We start from the raw sequence: 15466 nt of genomic DNA, 5'->3' as shown, positions 1-15466 counted from the left end.
TGAAGCTGTGTGATATAGTGAGGAGTTATAGACAGATACAACTTCAGTGTCAGATACAACTTGGTTTAAATCCTGACTTGGCTATATATTAGTTGTTTAAGAAGCCATTTCAGTTAGCTCACAAATTCGTTAAGTGTGGCCTGTGGACCCTTGGGTCTCTGAGGTGGTACAGAGGCAATGGAGGGTAAAACTGCTCATGCCTTAGCATGAATCAAGGGAATGACACTAGAATATGCTGATTATCATTGAGTTCTTCACCAACATGCCTGCACAGTAAAATAAAATGCCAGTTTCACTTAACTCTCAACCCTTTAGAATATCCATTATTTGAAAAGTCTGGCTGGGCATGATGGCTCATGTCTGTAATCCCAGCACTTTGGGAGGCTGAGGTGGGAGGATCGCTTGAAGCCATGGGTTCAAGACCAGCCTGGGCAACCAAATGAGACCCCCCCCCCCATCTCAAACTCCTGACCTCAGGTGATCCACCTGCCTTGGCCTCCCAAAGTGCTGGGATTACAGGCGTGAGCCACTGTGTCTGGCCTGAGACTCCCCATCTCTAAAAAAAAAAATTTTTTTTTTTTTTTGAGACAGAGTTTCACTCTTGTTGTCCAGGCTGGAGTGCAATGGTGTGATCCTGGCTCACTGCAACCTCCACCTCCTGGGTTCAAGCGATTCTCCTGCCTCAGCCTCCTGAGTAGCTGAGATTACAGGCATGTGCCACCACGCCTGACTAAATTTTTGTATTTTTAGTTGAGATGGGGTTTCTCCATGTTGCCGAGGCTGGTCTTGAACCCCTGACCTCATGTGATCATCCTGTCTCGGCCTCTCAAAGTGCTGGAATTACAGGCATGAGCCACCATGCCCGGCCTTTTCTTTATTTCTTGTTTTTTTTTGGACAGGGTCTCGCTCTGTCACCCAAACTGGAGTGCAGTGATGTGATCTCAGTTCAATGCAGCCTCTGCCTCCCGGGTTCAAGTGATTCTTGTGCCTCAGCATCCTGAGTAGCTGGGACTACAGGCATGCACCACCACGCCTGTCTGATTTTTGTATTTTTAGTAGAGATGGGATTTTGCCCTGTTGGCCAGGCTGGTCTCGAACTCCTGGCCTCTTGTGATCCACCTGCCTCAGCCTCCCAGAGTGCTGGGACTACAGATGTGAGCCACTGTACCTGGCCCCCATCTCTAAAAATATTAAAAAGAAAAAAATTAGTCAGGCTTGGTGGTGTGAGTCTGTAAGTCCTAGCCCCTCAAGAGGCTAAGGTGGGAGCATTGCTTGAGCCCAGGAGTTTGAGGCTGTAGTCAGCTATTATTGTGCCACTGCACTCCAGCCTGGGCAACAGAGTGAGACCCCATCTAAAAAGAAAAAGAAAAAAGTCCGTGTGATGAAATGGGAAGTATGCATAAAGCATATCTACTGCATGCTGAAGAAAGATAGTTTACTCAAGGAAAAGTAGTTGTGGGTTGGGCACGGTGGCTCACACCTGCACTTTGGAAGGCCAAGATGGGCAGATCACCTGAGGTCAGGAGTTCAAGATCAGCCTGGCCAACATGGCAAAACCCCATCTTTAGTAAAAAAAAAATAACAAAAATTTGCCAGGTGTGGTGGGTGCCTGTAATCCCAGCTACTCAGGGACTAAGGCAGGGAAAATTACTTGAACCAGGGAGGCGGATGTTGCAGTAAGCTGAGATCTCACCATTGCACTCCAGCCTGGGTGACAGAGCGAGACTGTGCTCAAAAAAAAAAAAAAAAGAAAAAAAAATACTTGTGAAATTCTTTGAGTCATGAGTTAAAATAACTGCTTTTTTATGGAACACTATTTTTACTTGAGAATGACTGACAAACTGTGATTATTTAGACTTGGATATTTGGCAACTATATTTGCAAAAGTGAACGAAGTGGGCCAGTCACTTCAAGGAGAACAATTGACAGTATTTGTTGCCGATGACAAAATTTGAATTTACTAATGAAAAATTGGAATTTTGGAAAATCTGAGTCCACCACTATGGGGCTAACAGTTTCTGACACTTAAAAGACTTTCCTGAGATGAGATGAGCAGTGATATTAACAAATATGGTTTTTTGATGATATAAAATGCAATGTCATTTTCATTTTTCAAATTACTAGTTTACCATTTACTCAAAGTATAAGATAACAAATGTAACAGGGTATGAAAGATCACTATTATAGGCCAGGCCTGGTGACTCACACCTGCAATCCCAGCACTTTGGAAGGCCGTGGCAAGCGGATCGCTTGAGCCCAGGAGTTTGAGACCAGCCTGAGCAACATGGTGAAACCCTGTCTCTACTAAAAATACAAAAATTAGCTAGGCGTGGAGGTACGTGCCTGTAATCTCGGCTACTTAGGTGGCTGAGGCATGAGAATTGCTTGAACTTGGGAGATGGAGGTTGCACCGAGCCGAGAATGTGCCACTGTACTCCAGCCTGGACAACAGGGAGAGACCCTGTCTCCAAAAAAAAAAAAAGCAGAAGCTTACTGTTACGGTTTCAGATTTCGTATTGCAATTAACTTTTAAATGTCATAAACTGCCACTTGTCAAATTTTGGTACAGTATTTAAAGAATATGCACAGTTACCTGAAAATGTTATAAAATACTCCTTCCTTTTGTAACTGCATATCTTTGTGAAGCTGGATTTTCTTCATCTGCTTTACTTAGTATATTCCCAACAGACTGAATGCAGAGGCAAGTTCTAAGAGTAGCCATGTTCTATTTAGCCAGACATTGAAGAGATTTGTGAAAATGTAAAACAATGTGAATTCTCCTCTCACTAAACAATTTTTTTGTTTTGGAGAAGTTAATATTTCATTAAAATGTGTTTGTGATACTTTTTGATGGGTATGTTATTGATTTTTTTTTTTGAGATGGAGTTTCACTCTTGTCACCCAGACTGCAGTGCAATGGTGTGATCTCAGCTCACTGCAACCTGTGTCTCCCGGGTTCAAGCGATTCTCCTGCCTCAGCCTCCCAAGTAGCTGGGATTACAGGTGTGAGTCACCGTGCCTGGCCTATGTTATTAATTTTTAAAAATTCATTTAAATATTTAAAACTTCTGGGTTTTAATCTCTAATATGGTAAATACTGATTTGTAAAACTTACGTAAAAGATTTTGAGGACCTCTGGTTTTTAAGATCACAAATGAATCCTGAAACCAAAAAGTTTGAGAACTACTGGGCAGACTGGATGTTTCCTTGCCTCTGATAAAAAAAAAAAATTCCACTTCCCAGCCGGGCGCGGTTGCTCACGCCTGTAATCCCAGCACTGTGGGAGGCCGAGGCGGGCAGATCACGAGGTCAAGAGAGCGAGACCATCCTGGCCAATGTGGTGAAACCATGTCTCTACTAAAAATACAAAAATTAGCTGGGCGTGGTGGCACATGCCTGTAGTCCCAGCTACTCAGGAGGCTGAGGCAGGACAATGACGTGAACCTGGGAGGTGGAGGTTGCAGTGAGCCAAGATCACGCCACTGCACTCCAGTCTGGGTGACAGAGCGAGACTCCGTCTCAAAAAAAAAAAAAAAAAAAAAAATCCATTTCCCAGGCTGGGTAAAGTGGTACATGCCTGTAGTTCCAGCTACTCAGGAGGCTGAGGTGGGAGGATTCCTTGATTGCAAAAGTTTGAGACCTACCTGGGCAATATAGTGAGCCGCCATATCAAAAATAATGATAATTAAAGAAAAAAAATCTACTTCTCAAGATTGTTTTTGGTTTAAAATGGGAGCAGAGTGTCTGAAATATGAAAAACATAGAGTAGCTGGGTGCAGTGGCTCACGCCTGTAATCCTAGCACTTTGGGAGGCTGAGGCGGGCAGATTACCTGAGGTGAGGGGTTTAAGAACAACCTGGCCAATGTGGCGAAACCCTTTCTCCACAAAAAAGTACAAAAATTAGGCAGGTGTAGTGGCACGTGCCTGTAGTCCCAGCTACTTGGGAGGCTGAGGCAGGAGGATTGCTTGAACCCAGGAGCCAGAGGCAGCAGTGAGCTGAGATTGCACCACTGGACTCCAGGCTGGGTAACAGAGTGAGACTCCATCTCAAAAAAACAAAAAACAAAAAAGAGAGAGCGAGGGAGAGACGCAGAGTAGATGGTAGGTATTATTATTTTATTTGATGATGAGGTAGATGTCTAGTAATGTAGGATGAAAATAGGGCCGGGTGCTGTGGCTCACGCCTGTAATCCTAGCATTTGGGAAACTGAAGTGGGTGGATCACCTGAGGTCAGGAGTTCGAGATCTGCCTGGCCAACATGGTGAAACCCTGTCTTTACTAAAAATACAGAAATTAGCGGGGGTGCAGTGGCAGGTACCTTAATCCTAGCTACTCGGGAGGCTGAGGCAGGAAAATCACTTGAACCCAGGAGGTGGAGGTTGCAGTGAGCTGAGATCATGCCATTGCACTCCAGCCTGGATAACAAGAATGAAACTCCGTCTCAAAAAAAAAAAAGAATTGCCCAAGTTCTCAGGAAATGGGAACCTATGTATCACTGATAGAGAATATTTAATTGTCTACATGTGTGTCTGGTAAATACAAACTTTAAAAGCTTTTGTTTAAGAACAGATATCTGGCCAGGAGTAGTGGCTCACGCCTGTAATCCCAGCACTTTGGGAGGCCGAGGCGGGCGCATCACGAGGTCAGGAGTTCAGGACCAGCCTGACCAACATGGTGAAACCCCGTCTGTACTAAAAATACAAAAATTAGCTGGGGCTGTTGGCGCATGCCTGTAATCCCAGCTACTCGGGAGGCTGAGGCAGGAGAATCACTTGAACCTGGGAGGCGGAGGATGCAGTGAGCCGAGATCGCACCATTGCATTCCATCCTGGGCAACAGAGTGAGACTCTGTCTCAAAAAAACAAAACAAAACAAAACAAAAAACAGATATCTGTAAACATCAATAGAAAAGTTTAAGGATACTCTTCTACCATATTTTTATTAAAAAACTGACTTACAAAACTTTTTAGTGTTCACTTCCTGACTTTGTGTATATACCTACTCAGTTTTTTACATAATAGAATTGTATAGTTACAGGTATAGTTTTGTGTTCCATTCTTTTCCCTAATGATTTTTGCATTTTGCTACATGGTTTTCGTCATAATTATTATTCATGGCCTCATAAGGTCCTTGAGTTGCTAGATCTTAATTTAAGATAGACACTTATGTTAGTCATGAAGGCTGTTTCTTTTGATATTTTAAATGATGTCATAACACTTTTTTTTTTTTTTTTGAGACAGAGTCTTGCTGTGTCATCCAGGCTGGAATGCAGTGGCACCATCCTGGCTCACTATAACCTGTGTCTCCCAGGTTCAAGTGATTCTCCTGCCTCAGCCTCCTGAGGTAGCTGGGACTACAGGTGCCTGCCGCCACACCTGGCTAATTTTTGTATTTTTAGTAGAGACTGGGTTTTGCCATGTTGGCCAGGCTGGTCTCGAACTCCTGACCTCAGGTGATCCACCCGCCTTGGCCTCCCAAATTGCTGGGATTACAGGCGTGAGCCTCTGTGCTTGGCCCACTTTTTTTTTTTTTTTTTTTTGAGATGGAGTCTTTCTCTGTCACCCAGGCTAGAGTGCAGTGGCGTGATCTTGGCTTACTGCAACCTCCACCTCTCAGGTTCAAGTAATTCTCCTGCCTCAGCCTCCCGAGTAGCAGGGATTGATTACAGGTACCCACCATGATGCCCAGCTAATTTTTGTATTTTTAGTAGAGACAGGGTTTCACCATGTTGGACCCAGCTGGTCTCGAACTCCTGACCTCAGGTGATCCACCTGCCTCAGCCTCCCACAATGCTGGGATTACAAGTGTGAGCCACTGTGCCCGGACCATAACACTTTTTTTTTTTTTTTTGGGACAGAATCTTGCTCTGTTGCCCAGGCTGGAGTGCAGTGGCATGATCTTGGCTCACTGCAACCTCTGCCTCCTGGGCTCAAGCAATTCTTGTGCCTCAGCCTCCCAGGTAGCTGGGATTACAGGTGCAGGCCACCACCCCTGGATAATTTTTGTATTTTTAGTAGAGATGGGGTTTTACCACGTTGGCTAAGCTGGTCTTGAACTCCTAACCTCAAGTGATCTGCCTGCCTGGGACTCCCAAAGCGCTGGGATTACAGGCGTGAGCTCCCAAAGTTCCAGGATTACAGGTGCGAGCAGCCCGACCTGTTAGCTAATTTTCAGAAGATAGATACATTTTATATTAAGCTTCCTAAAGTTGTTTTTTTTTTTTGACCGACTTTTTAGACTTATGGAACATTGTTGTAAAAGGCGTTACTTTATTTCTTTCAGTAGTTAACATTTCACTTTCAGTTTTCTTCACTTTGACTAAGATTCCTATTAAATGTTAAAAAGTTTAAATGATAATTTTATTTCAAGTGTAAAAGATGAATGTGTTAGAAGTTGTTAGTTGTAGTTGGTCCAATGTATTGTAGTCAATTCCCTTAATCCAAAATCATTTTTTTTCCAGAAAAACTGTAATGCTTTCTTTGGAAATTAGGGCTAGGATAATAATCTAGTTGACTGAAATTTGACAAATGCACAATTTGCCAGTTACCAAATTTCAGTCAAATAGAAATATGATGAAATATGATTGGGTGTCAATGGATCACACTTGTAATCCCAGCACTTTGGGAGACTGAGGTGGGAGGATTGCCTGAAGCCAGTAGTTTGAGACCAGCTTGGGCAAAAAAGCGAGACCCTGTCTCTATAAAAATTTGCTGGGCATGGTGGTGTGTAACTGTGGTCCTAGCTACTGAGGAGGGCAAGGTAGGAGGATCACTTGAGCCCAGGAATTTGTGGCTGCAGTGAGTTATGATTGCACCACTGCATTCCGGCCTGGGTAACAGAGCCAAACCCTGTCTTAAAACCAAAAACAAAAAATATGATGAGATATATAATTTTTTTTAACTGATCATTGAGAACACACTCCATGGCTGTGGAGCCTGAGGGTATATAAATCGAACTGTAGAATGTGGGAAGATCTCTATATGACACTGTGAAGTGTCATGTAAGTTCAGTTTGGAAGAAAAAGAGGTATCCACTTGTTTCTGTAATCTTTTGTCTCATTAAAATAGATACAGAATTTGGGTGGGCTGTTAGATTAGTTTACTGAGAAATTAGACAATTGATAAAGGTTGTCAGAATTCTCAAGAGATAGATGGGGAGATGTATGAAAGAAAATGAGAAAGGGAAGCCTATGATAATAATCTGGGAGTGACTTTATGGTAACTGAGCTTTATTTAGTGCTTTTTTTAGGCTTGAGAACTGTGTGCTTGGCAGTTTGGCTTACGCTTTATTTCTTAAAAATGTAAATATTTGGAGTCCTCTTAGCTGCTTCTTTACACATTTCACTCTCAGTTTTGTTGCTTTGCTTCTTAACAGGAATTTGTAATCAGCATATATTGCATTTCTTTTATAGTTTTATGACCTTTGTGAACTGTTCAGAACTGGAGGTCAGGTTCCTGACACAAACTACATATTTATGGTATGTAAACATCAGTGATATCAAGTGCTTGTTTAAAATGGAAAGGATCTGACTTATTAAATGTAAATTGCATAATAATTCTTTACCATGTGACAGTCCCTATTTCAGTATATGAAAAGGTGTGTATTAGTCTGTTTTCACGCGGCTGATAAAGACATACCTGAGACTGGGCAATTTACAAAAGAGGTTTAATGGACTTAACAGTTTCATATGGCTGGAGAGGCCATATGAATCATGCAGAAGGCAAGGAGGACCAAGTCACATCTTACGTGGATGGCGGCAGGCAAAGAGAGAGAGACTGTGCAGGGATCTCTTGTTTTTAAAACCATCAGATCTTAGGAGACTTACTGTCATGAGAACAGCACAGGAAAGACTTGCCCCCATGATTCAATTACTTTCCATCGAGTCCCTCCCACAACATGTGGGAATTTAAGATGAGATTTGGGTGGGGACACAGCCAAACCATATCAAGGTGATTGTATACTTTTCTACATATAACTATGTCCTCTAATTAATTGCCTTAGTAAGCCACTGTAGATAGGGTTGGGTTGTAGCTGTCAGTAATGGTTGGGCCTAAAAAATAACCCAGAACACCTGGTTTAAGGCAAAAATCTTCAATTGAGTATTATTTATTCAAACTTTTCCAGCATTCATTTTTATCTCTCGTTAATCTATGGATGGATGAATATACACACATAAACATTTGCTGTAGATGTTTGCTTTTCTTTTGGAATGTAATGTTACTGTTGAAGTTTTTCTGGATCCTTCTCTCATTATCTTTCCTTCTGAAAGTTTCTGGGTCACTTTCTTATTTTTTTTTTGAGACGGAGTCTCGCTCTGTTGCCAGGCTGGAGTGCAGTGGTGTGGTTGGCTTACTGCAACCTCTGCCTCCTGGTTTCAAGCGATTCTCTTGCCTCAGCCTCCCGAGTAGCTGGGATTACAGGCGTGTACCACCATGCCCAGCTAATTTTTGTATTTTTAGTAGAGACAGGATTTCATCATGTTGGCCAGGATGGTCTGGATCTCTTGAACTCGTGATCCACCCACCTCGGCACCTGCCTTGGCCTCCCAAAGTGCTGGGATTACAGGGGTGAGCCACTACGCCGGCCACTTTCCTATTCTTTCAGCTGTTTTCCTATTGGTGTAATATTGGCCCAAGTCAGACATTAATGAGAAGTGTAAATAGTATGTTATCGTATATGGTTGTTAAATGCAAAACTGAACCTAGAACGCTGTTATAATTATGGTATTTGCTTTTACAAAAAAAAATTTTTTCTTCAAGTAGGCAGCTCTTCCAGTACAGTTAAAATGATTCTTAAAATAGCAAATTATTTTACCTGGGCATGGTGGTACACGCCTGTAGTCCCAGCTACTTGGGAGGCTGAGGTGGGATGATTGTTTAAGCTCAGGAGTTCTAGACCAACCTGGGCAACATAGTGAGACCCCATCTCTAAAAAAGAAAAAAAAAAGATTGAATTTTTAAAAATTAAATTACTTGGCCAGGTGCAGTGGCTCACTCCTGTAATCCCAGCACTTTGGGAGGCCGAGGCAGGTGGATCACCTGAGGTCAGGAGTTTGAGACCAGCCTGACCAACGTGGAGAAACCCCGTCTCTACTGAAAAAAAAAAAAAATACAAAATTAGCCGGGCTTGGTGGTGCATGCCTGTAATCCCAGCTACTCAGGAAGCTGAGGTGGGAGAATCACTTGAACCCAGGAAGCAGAGGTTGCAGTGAGCCAAGATCACGCCATTGTGCTCCAGCCTGGGTAACAAGAGTGAAACTCCATCTAAAAAAAAAAAAAATTACTTAAAAAATACTGGTTAACAGATGACCAAATCAACTAACGTAGGTAATAGAGGATTGAAAAAATGGTGGTTTTGCCAGGTGTGGTGGCTCACGTCTATAATCCCAGCACTTTGGGAGGCCGAGGCGTGTGGATCACAAGGTCAGGAGTTTGAGACCAGCCTGACCAACCTGGTGAAACCCCCGTCTCTACAAAAAATACAAAAATCAGCCAGGGGTGGTGGCGGCGTGTACCTGTAATCCCAGCTACTCAGGAGGCTGAGGCAGGAGAATAGCTTGAACCCAGGAGGCGGAGGTTGCAGTGAACCAAGATTGTGCCACTGCACTCCAGCCTGGGTGAGAGAGTGATACTCTGTCTCAAAAAAAGAAAAAAAGAAAAAAAAAAGGTGGTTTTTTTTCAGGGAAAGTTTTTGAGAGAATGGCACAGCAGATTCTTGTAGATTTCCATGGAATCAAAAATCTTGTTTCTATAAACATTTAATAGAAAAAATTTGTTTACGTCTTTTTTTTGTTAAAATCAAATTTCCAAATAATTCAGTATGTAACTCTTTATTGTGGTTATGAACTGTGAGTTTGTGCAGTTTAATATAATTTGAAAAGAATATTGTGGCTATTGTATTGTTTGTAACTGTAAACTTTTACTTCACAGGGTGATTTTGTAGACAGAGGTTACTATAGTTTGGAGACCTTCACTTACCTTCTCGCATTAAAGGCTAAATGGCCTGATCGTATTACACTTTTGCGAGGAAATCATGAGAGTAGACAGATAACACAGGTCTATGGATTTTATGGTAAGAATTCCTATTTCTCTGATTCTGAATATTATTTTACTTTCCTCTTTGGAAAACAAAGCTACACAAGTCATACACATGCTTTATGTATATTATTTTCCCCACATCTTCACTCCTTCACTCCTCCCAAACAATTGAAAATCTTATGCTCGAGAGGAGATCACTGTTAACTTTTTGGTGTGCATCTTTCTAGATCTGTGCCTCAAAGTGTAGCTGGAATCACCTGGGTTCTCATTAAAAATGTAGATTGTGGGCCGGGTGGGGTGGTTCACACCTGTAATCTCAGCACTTCGGCAGGCGGATCACAAGATCAGGAGATCGAGACCATCCTGACCAATATGGTGAAATCCCGTCTCTTCTGAAAATACAAAAATGAGCTGGGTGTGGTGGTGTGTGCATGTAATCCCAGTTACTCGGGAGGCTGAGGCAGGAGAATTGCTTGAACCAAGGAGTCGGAGTTTGTGGTGAGCCGACATCATGCCACAGCACTCCAGCCTGGCGACATAGGGAGACTCCGTCTCAAAAAAAAAAAAAAAGAAAAAAAAAAGTAGATTGCTGGGCCTCACTACAGATTTATTAATCAAAATATTAATCAAAATATTTTGGAGTGGGAATCTAGAATCTGCTGAAGGTGAATGTTCTGCACAAATTTGAGAGTCCATTCTCATCTATTTTGTGTGTGTGTGTGTGTGTGTGTTTATATGTGTTTATATATGTACAAACGCACACTAAAATGGGGACATACCTGATTTTTTCACTTTATTAATGTTATTTTCATGGCTGCATCATATACTATATGGATGTACCATAATTGATGTATCAGTTTTTCCTCTATCATTGGACTTTAGAGTTGTTTTTAAGCTGCTGTTATACATCCTTTTACATATATCTCTGTATGCTCACTCCAGAGAATGCTAGGACCTCAGGGATCAGAAGCAGAACTTAGTCATAAAAAGCAAAATAGGCCAGGCGCAGTGGCTAACCCCTGTAATCCCAGCACTTTGGGAGGCCGAGGCGGGCGGATCACCTGAGGTCAGGAGTTCGAAACCAGCCTGGCCAACTAAACCCCGTCTCTACTAAAAATACAAAAATTAGCCGGGCACTGGTAGGGGGAGGGGGGAGGGATAGCATTAGGAGACATACCTGATGTAAATGACGAGTTAATGGGTGCAGCACACCAACATGACACATGTATACATATGTAAAAGACCAGCACGTTGTGCACATGTACCCTAGAACTTAAAGTATAATAATAAAAAAAATTTAGCCGGGCATGGTGGTGGGGGCCTGTAATCCCAGTTACTCGGGAGACTGAGGCAGGGAGAACTGATTGAACCCAGGAGGCGGAGGTTGCAGTGAGCCAAGATCACGCCATTGCACTCCAGCCTGGGCAACTGAGCCAGACTCCGTCTCAAGAAAGGAAAAAAAGCAAACTAGCTAATTCTCTAAAACTTTTATTTGGTTGAAAGATAGAGAGAGAGAGAGAAAGAGAGCTTATTAGGAAGCCCCTTCAGGGAAATAGAACTGTCAAGATTATGAATTTGGATTTTCCTTGAGCACAATTAGGACAGATATCAAGAGATTTGGAAACATTAATTGCAGAACCCTTTAGATTTAAATTTTATATTTTGAATTATCTCCTTTCATTATAAAGATAGGCTGGGCTGGGTGTGGTGGCTCATGCCTGTAATCCCAGCACTTTGGGAGGCTGAGGCAGGCAGATCACAAGGTCAGGAGATCGAGACCATCTTGGCCAACATGGTGAAACCCTGTCTCTACTTAAAATACAAAAATTAGCTGGGCATGATGGCGCTTGCCTGTAGTCCCAGCTATTCGGGAGGCTGAGGCAGGAGAATCCCTTGAACCCGGGAGGCGGAGGTTGCAGTGAGCCAAGATTGCACCATTGCACTCCAGCCTGGATGACAGCGAGGCTGTCTCAAAACGAAACAAAACAAAGATAATCTGAACTCTCTTACTCTTCAGTTTGTCTGCCATTATCAGTTAGAGAAATTTTGAGAATTTATTGTTTTTATATAATTTTTTTAATACGTGTAAAGTTAGATAATATTTGTCTCCTTTCTACAAGTTACTTCTTATTTTCATTCACAAAATAAACACCAATTGAAATACAACTTTTGGATTCTTTTGCAAAATAATCAATATTTTGGATAACATACTGTGATATTATTAGCTCAGTGAAAACAATACTAAAACTGATGTTATAAAAACACACACACCTCCTATATATATGTAACTAATGCTACATGTATAATATATAAAATACATATTGTTATATATGACTAATATATGACTTTTTTTTTTTTTTTTGAGACGGAGTCTCACTCTGTCACCCAGGCTGGAGTGCAGTGGTGCAATCTCCGCTCACTGCAAGCTCTGCCTACTGGGTTCACGCCATTCTCCTGCCTCAGCCTGCCAAGTAGCTGGGACTACAGGCGCCCGCCACCACGCCCGGCTAATTTTTTTGTATTTTTTAGTAGAGACAGGGTTTCATCGTGTTAGCCAGGATGGTCTCAATCTCCTGACTTCGTGATCCGCCCTCCTCAGCCTCCCAAAGTGCTGGGATTACAGGCATGAGGCACCGCGTCCAGCCATATGACATATGTTTTGAATAAGATAATTTTAGTTATTATAGGACTTATATTGATTTTCAAGGAATAAAATATCCCTATATGACTTTACACTGGGCCTTCAGTTCACACTGATAAAACACATACTGGGCAGTTACTATTGAGCCAAGTTCAAGATCCCTGCCTGCAACCTGAGCTCATTGTTAGGGCTCTCTTATGGCAACTTTACGTAACAATCTTGCTTCACATAGATATATAATTGAGAAAATCTTGGGGATTGGTCATAACCTGCAGACTTTTTTCCTGTATCATTTTCAGCTTCACTTAAGGCAATAGTGATATGTCAGGTTTTTTTTCTAAAATTATAGAAGAAGCCAAAGTACAGAGCTTCCATGGTGTTAACAAAAGAAGTGTGTACCCTATTAACTATGTAGACAGTCAGGGTACAGTGGCTCACATCTGTAATCTCAGCACGGTGGGAGGCTGAGGTAGGAGGATTGCTTGAGCTCAGGAGTTCAAGACCAACCTGGACAACATAGGGAGACCCCCATCTCTACCAGAAATAAAATTAGCCAGGTGTGGTGGCACTTGCCTGTAGTTCCAGCTATTCAGAAGGGTGAGGTGGTAGGGCCGCTTGAACCCAAGTAGTTGAGGTTGCAGTGAGCTGTGATCGCGCCACTGCTGATTGTGCCACTGTATTCCAACTTGGGCAATAGAGTGAGACCTTGTCTCAAAAACAAAAAAACTATGTAGGCAGCAGAAAGAGTGTTCAACTGAGAATTTGTAAGAACCTGATTGGCAATCTGTCCTCAGTTGTGATCCACTGAAGCTCAAGTGTTTAGTCACACAATTTGCAGAAAATCTCAGAAGAGACAACCTAGCCCTGAGAAGAGTTAGGAATTGCTCATGCTCCTATAACTAAGGGTCCTCTAATTTGTTTGATCTGTTTATCCTGCTAGAATTGTCTCCTTAAATAAATTTATCTGCTTACCAGAATTGCCTAATATTAATATAACTGTCAAAACATTTGCTTCAGGTTGTGTGAAATTAGTATTTAACTCTTCTAATGATAGCATTTTGGCTAATAATTTCAGCTGCTTCTTAGGTCCATTCCAGGAATGAAGAGCAGTACTACATCCTTAGGAAATACAGTCATGTGCCACATAATGACATTTCAGTCGATGATGGACTGTATATATCAGTGGTCCCATAGATATAATGGAGCTGAAAAATTCCTGTTGCACAAATACTTACCATTGTGTTACTATTTCCTTATGATATTTAGTACAGTTACATGCTGTACAAGTTTATAGCCTAGGAGCAATAGGCTATATCATATTGCCTAGGTGTGTAGTAGGCTAGACCATCTAGGTTTATGTAAGGACATCCGATGATGTTCACACAACGATGAAATCACCTAACAATGCATTTTTTAGAATGTATCCCCATGGTTAAGGGACATATAACTCTATGTAGTTAGTCACTAGCATTCTTTTGGCTGTATGTGGAGGTCCTAGCAGGACTAAATATGTGTCATATCTTGCTATCCTAGTTTAAGCTGAATTTCTGTTGTACTGAAGGCTGCTCTAGTATTGGATATATTGTTTATTTTTATTGGCAGATTCATTAATTAAAACCCTTCTGTTTCTTTCACAGATGAGTGCCAAACCAAATATGGAAATGCTAATGCCTGGAGATACTGTACCAAAGTTTTTGACATGCTCACAGTAGCAGCTGTAAGTTTCTATTTTTAAAGTCTCATGTATGTTCCTGCCAATAACACATTGCATATTTTTATCTAGTTGTCATCTCAATTATATTGATATCTTTAGTATTCATTGATGAATTTAGATATGCCTGAGGTTATATGTTCAACTCTTTGTTATCATTTTTTGCTAGTTAATAGATGAGCAGATTTTGTGTGTCCATGGTGGTTTATCTCCTGATATCAAAACACTGGATCAAATTCGAACCATCGAACGGAATCAGGAAATTCCTCATAAAGGCGCATTTTGTGATCTGGTTTGGTCAGATCCTGAAGATGTGGATACTTGGGCTATCAGTCCCCGAGGAGCAGGTTGGCTTTTTGGAGCAAAGGTCACAAATGAGGTAAAGCCAACATTTTTGGAAAAGTAATTTGTGGATTGCTAATGGGCTGCATAGAGAACTATGGTGGCCCTAGATAACAAACTTGTAGTCTAGCTTACTCAAAATATGGTGGCTGTGGATATTAAATTTCTAGTTAAGTTAGTAACATATGTCTTTCTTTAATGGTTAAATAAGATGACACAGTGAAAGCACCTGCTCCAGCATCCATTTGGTAATAATGTATAAAGTAAATGTTCTTTCCTTTTTTTTTGAGATGGAGTCTTGCTCTGTCGCCTAGGCAGGAGTGTAGTGGCGTGATCTTGGCTCACTGCAACCTCTGCCTCCCAGGTTCAAGCCATTCTCCTGCCTCAGCCTCCTGAGTAGCTGGGACCACAGGCGTGCGCCACCATGCCCGGCTAATTTTTATATTCTTAGTAGAGATGGGGTTTCACTGTGTTGGCTAGGCTGGTTTTGAACTCCTGACCTCAGGTGATCCACCCGCCTCAGCCTCCCAAAGTGCTGGGATTATATGCGTGAGCCATCGCACCCGGCCAGCCCCTTTCCTTTCAAGTACTATAGTTAAGTAACAAAATGGCAAGACCAAGATAGGCAATACTTTTTTTTTTTTTTTAAAGACCTCAAATCACGCAGATACAGACACTTTATTAGTTTCCTCTACAAGAGACAATAACATGAATCTTTTTTTTTGAGACAAGA

At 41.8% G+C, this 15466-nt stretch overlaps 1 protein-coding gene across 1 annotated transcript in view; it reads left to right on the top strand.

Annotated features, from left to right (window-relative positions):
* Positions 1-15466, top strand: part of PPP6C (protein phosphatase 6 catalytic subunit) — a 41798-nt gene that overhangs the window by 22661 nt on the left and 3671 nt on the right. Inside the window, exons 3-6 of the mRNA XM_002820206.6 lie at positions 7414-7479; positions 9932-10073; positions 14318-14397; positions 14561-14770. Of these exons, the coding sequence (XP_002820252.3) occupies positions 7414-7479; positions 9932-10073; positions 14318-14397; positions 14561-14770 (498 nt within the window). The remainder of the gene's footprint in view (positions 1-7413; positions 7480-9931; positions 10074-14317; positions 14398-14560; positions 14771-15466) is intronic.

Source organism: Pongo abelii, chromosome 13 (assembly GCF_028885655.2).
Source record: "Pongo abelii isolate AG06213 chromosome 13, NHGRI_mPonAbe1-v2.0_pri, whole genome shotgun sequence".
NCBI lineage: Eukaryota > Metazoa > Chordata > Mammalia > Primates > Hominidae > Pongo > Pongo abelii.
The sequence above is the reverse complement of the archived record's forward strand: the minus strand, read 5'-3'. Positions and strand labels throughout refer to the sequence as shown.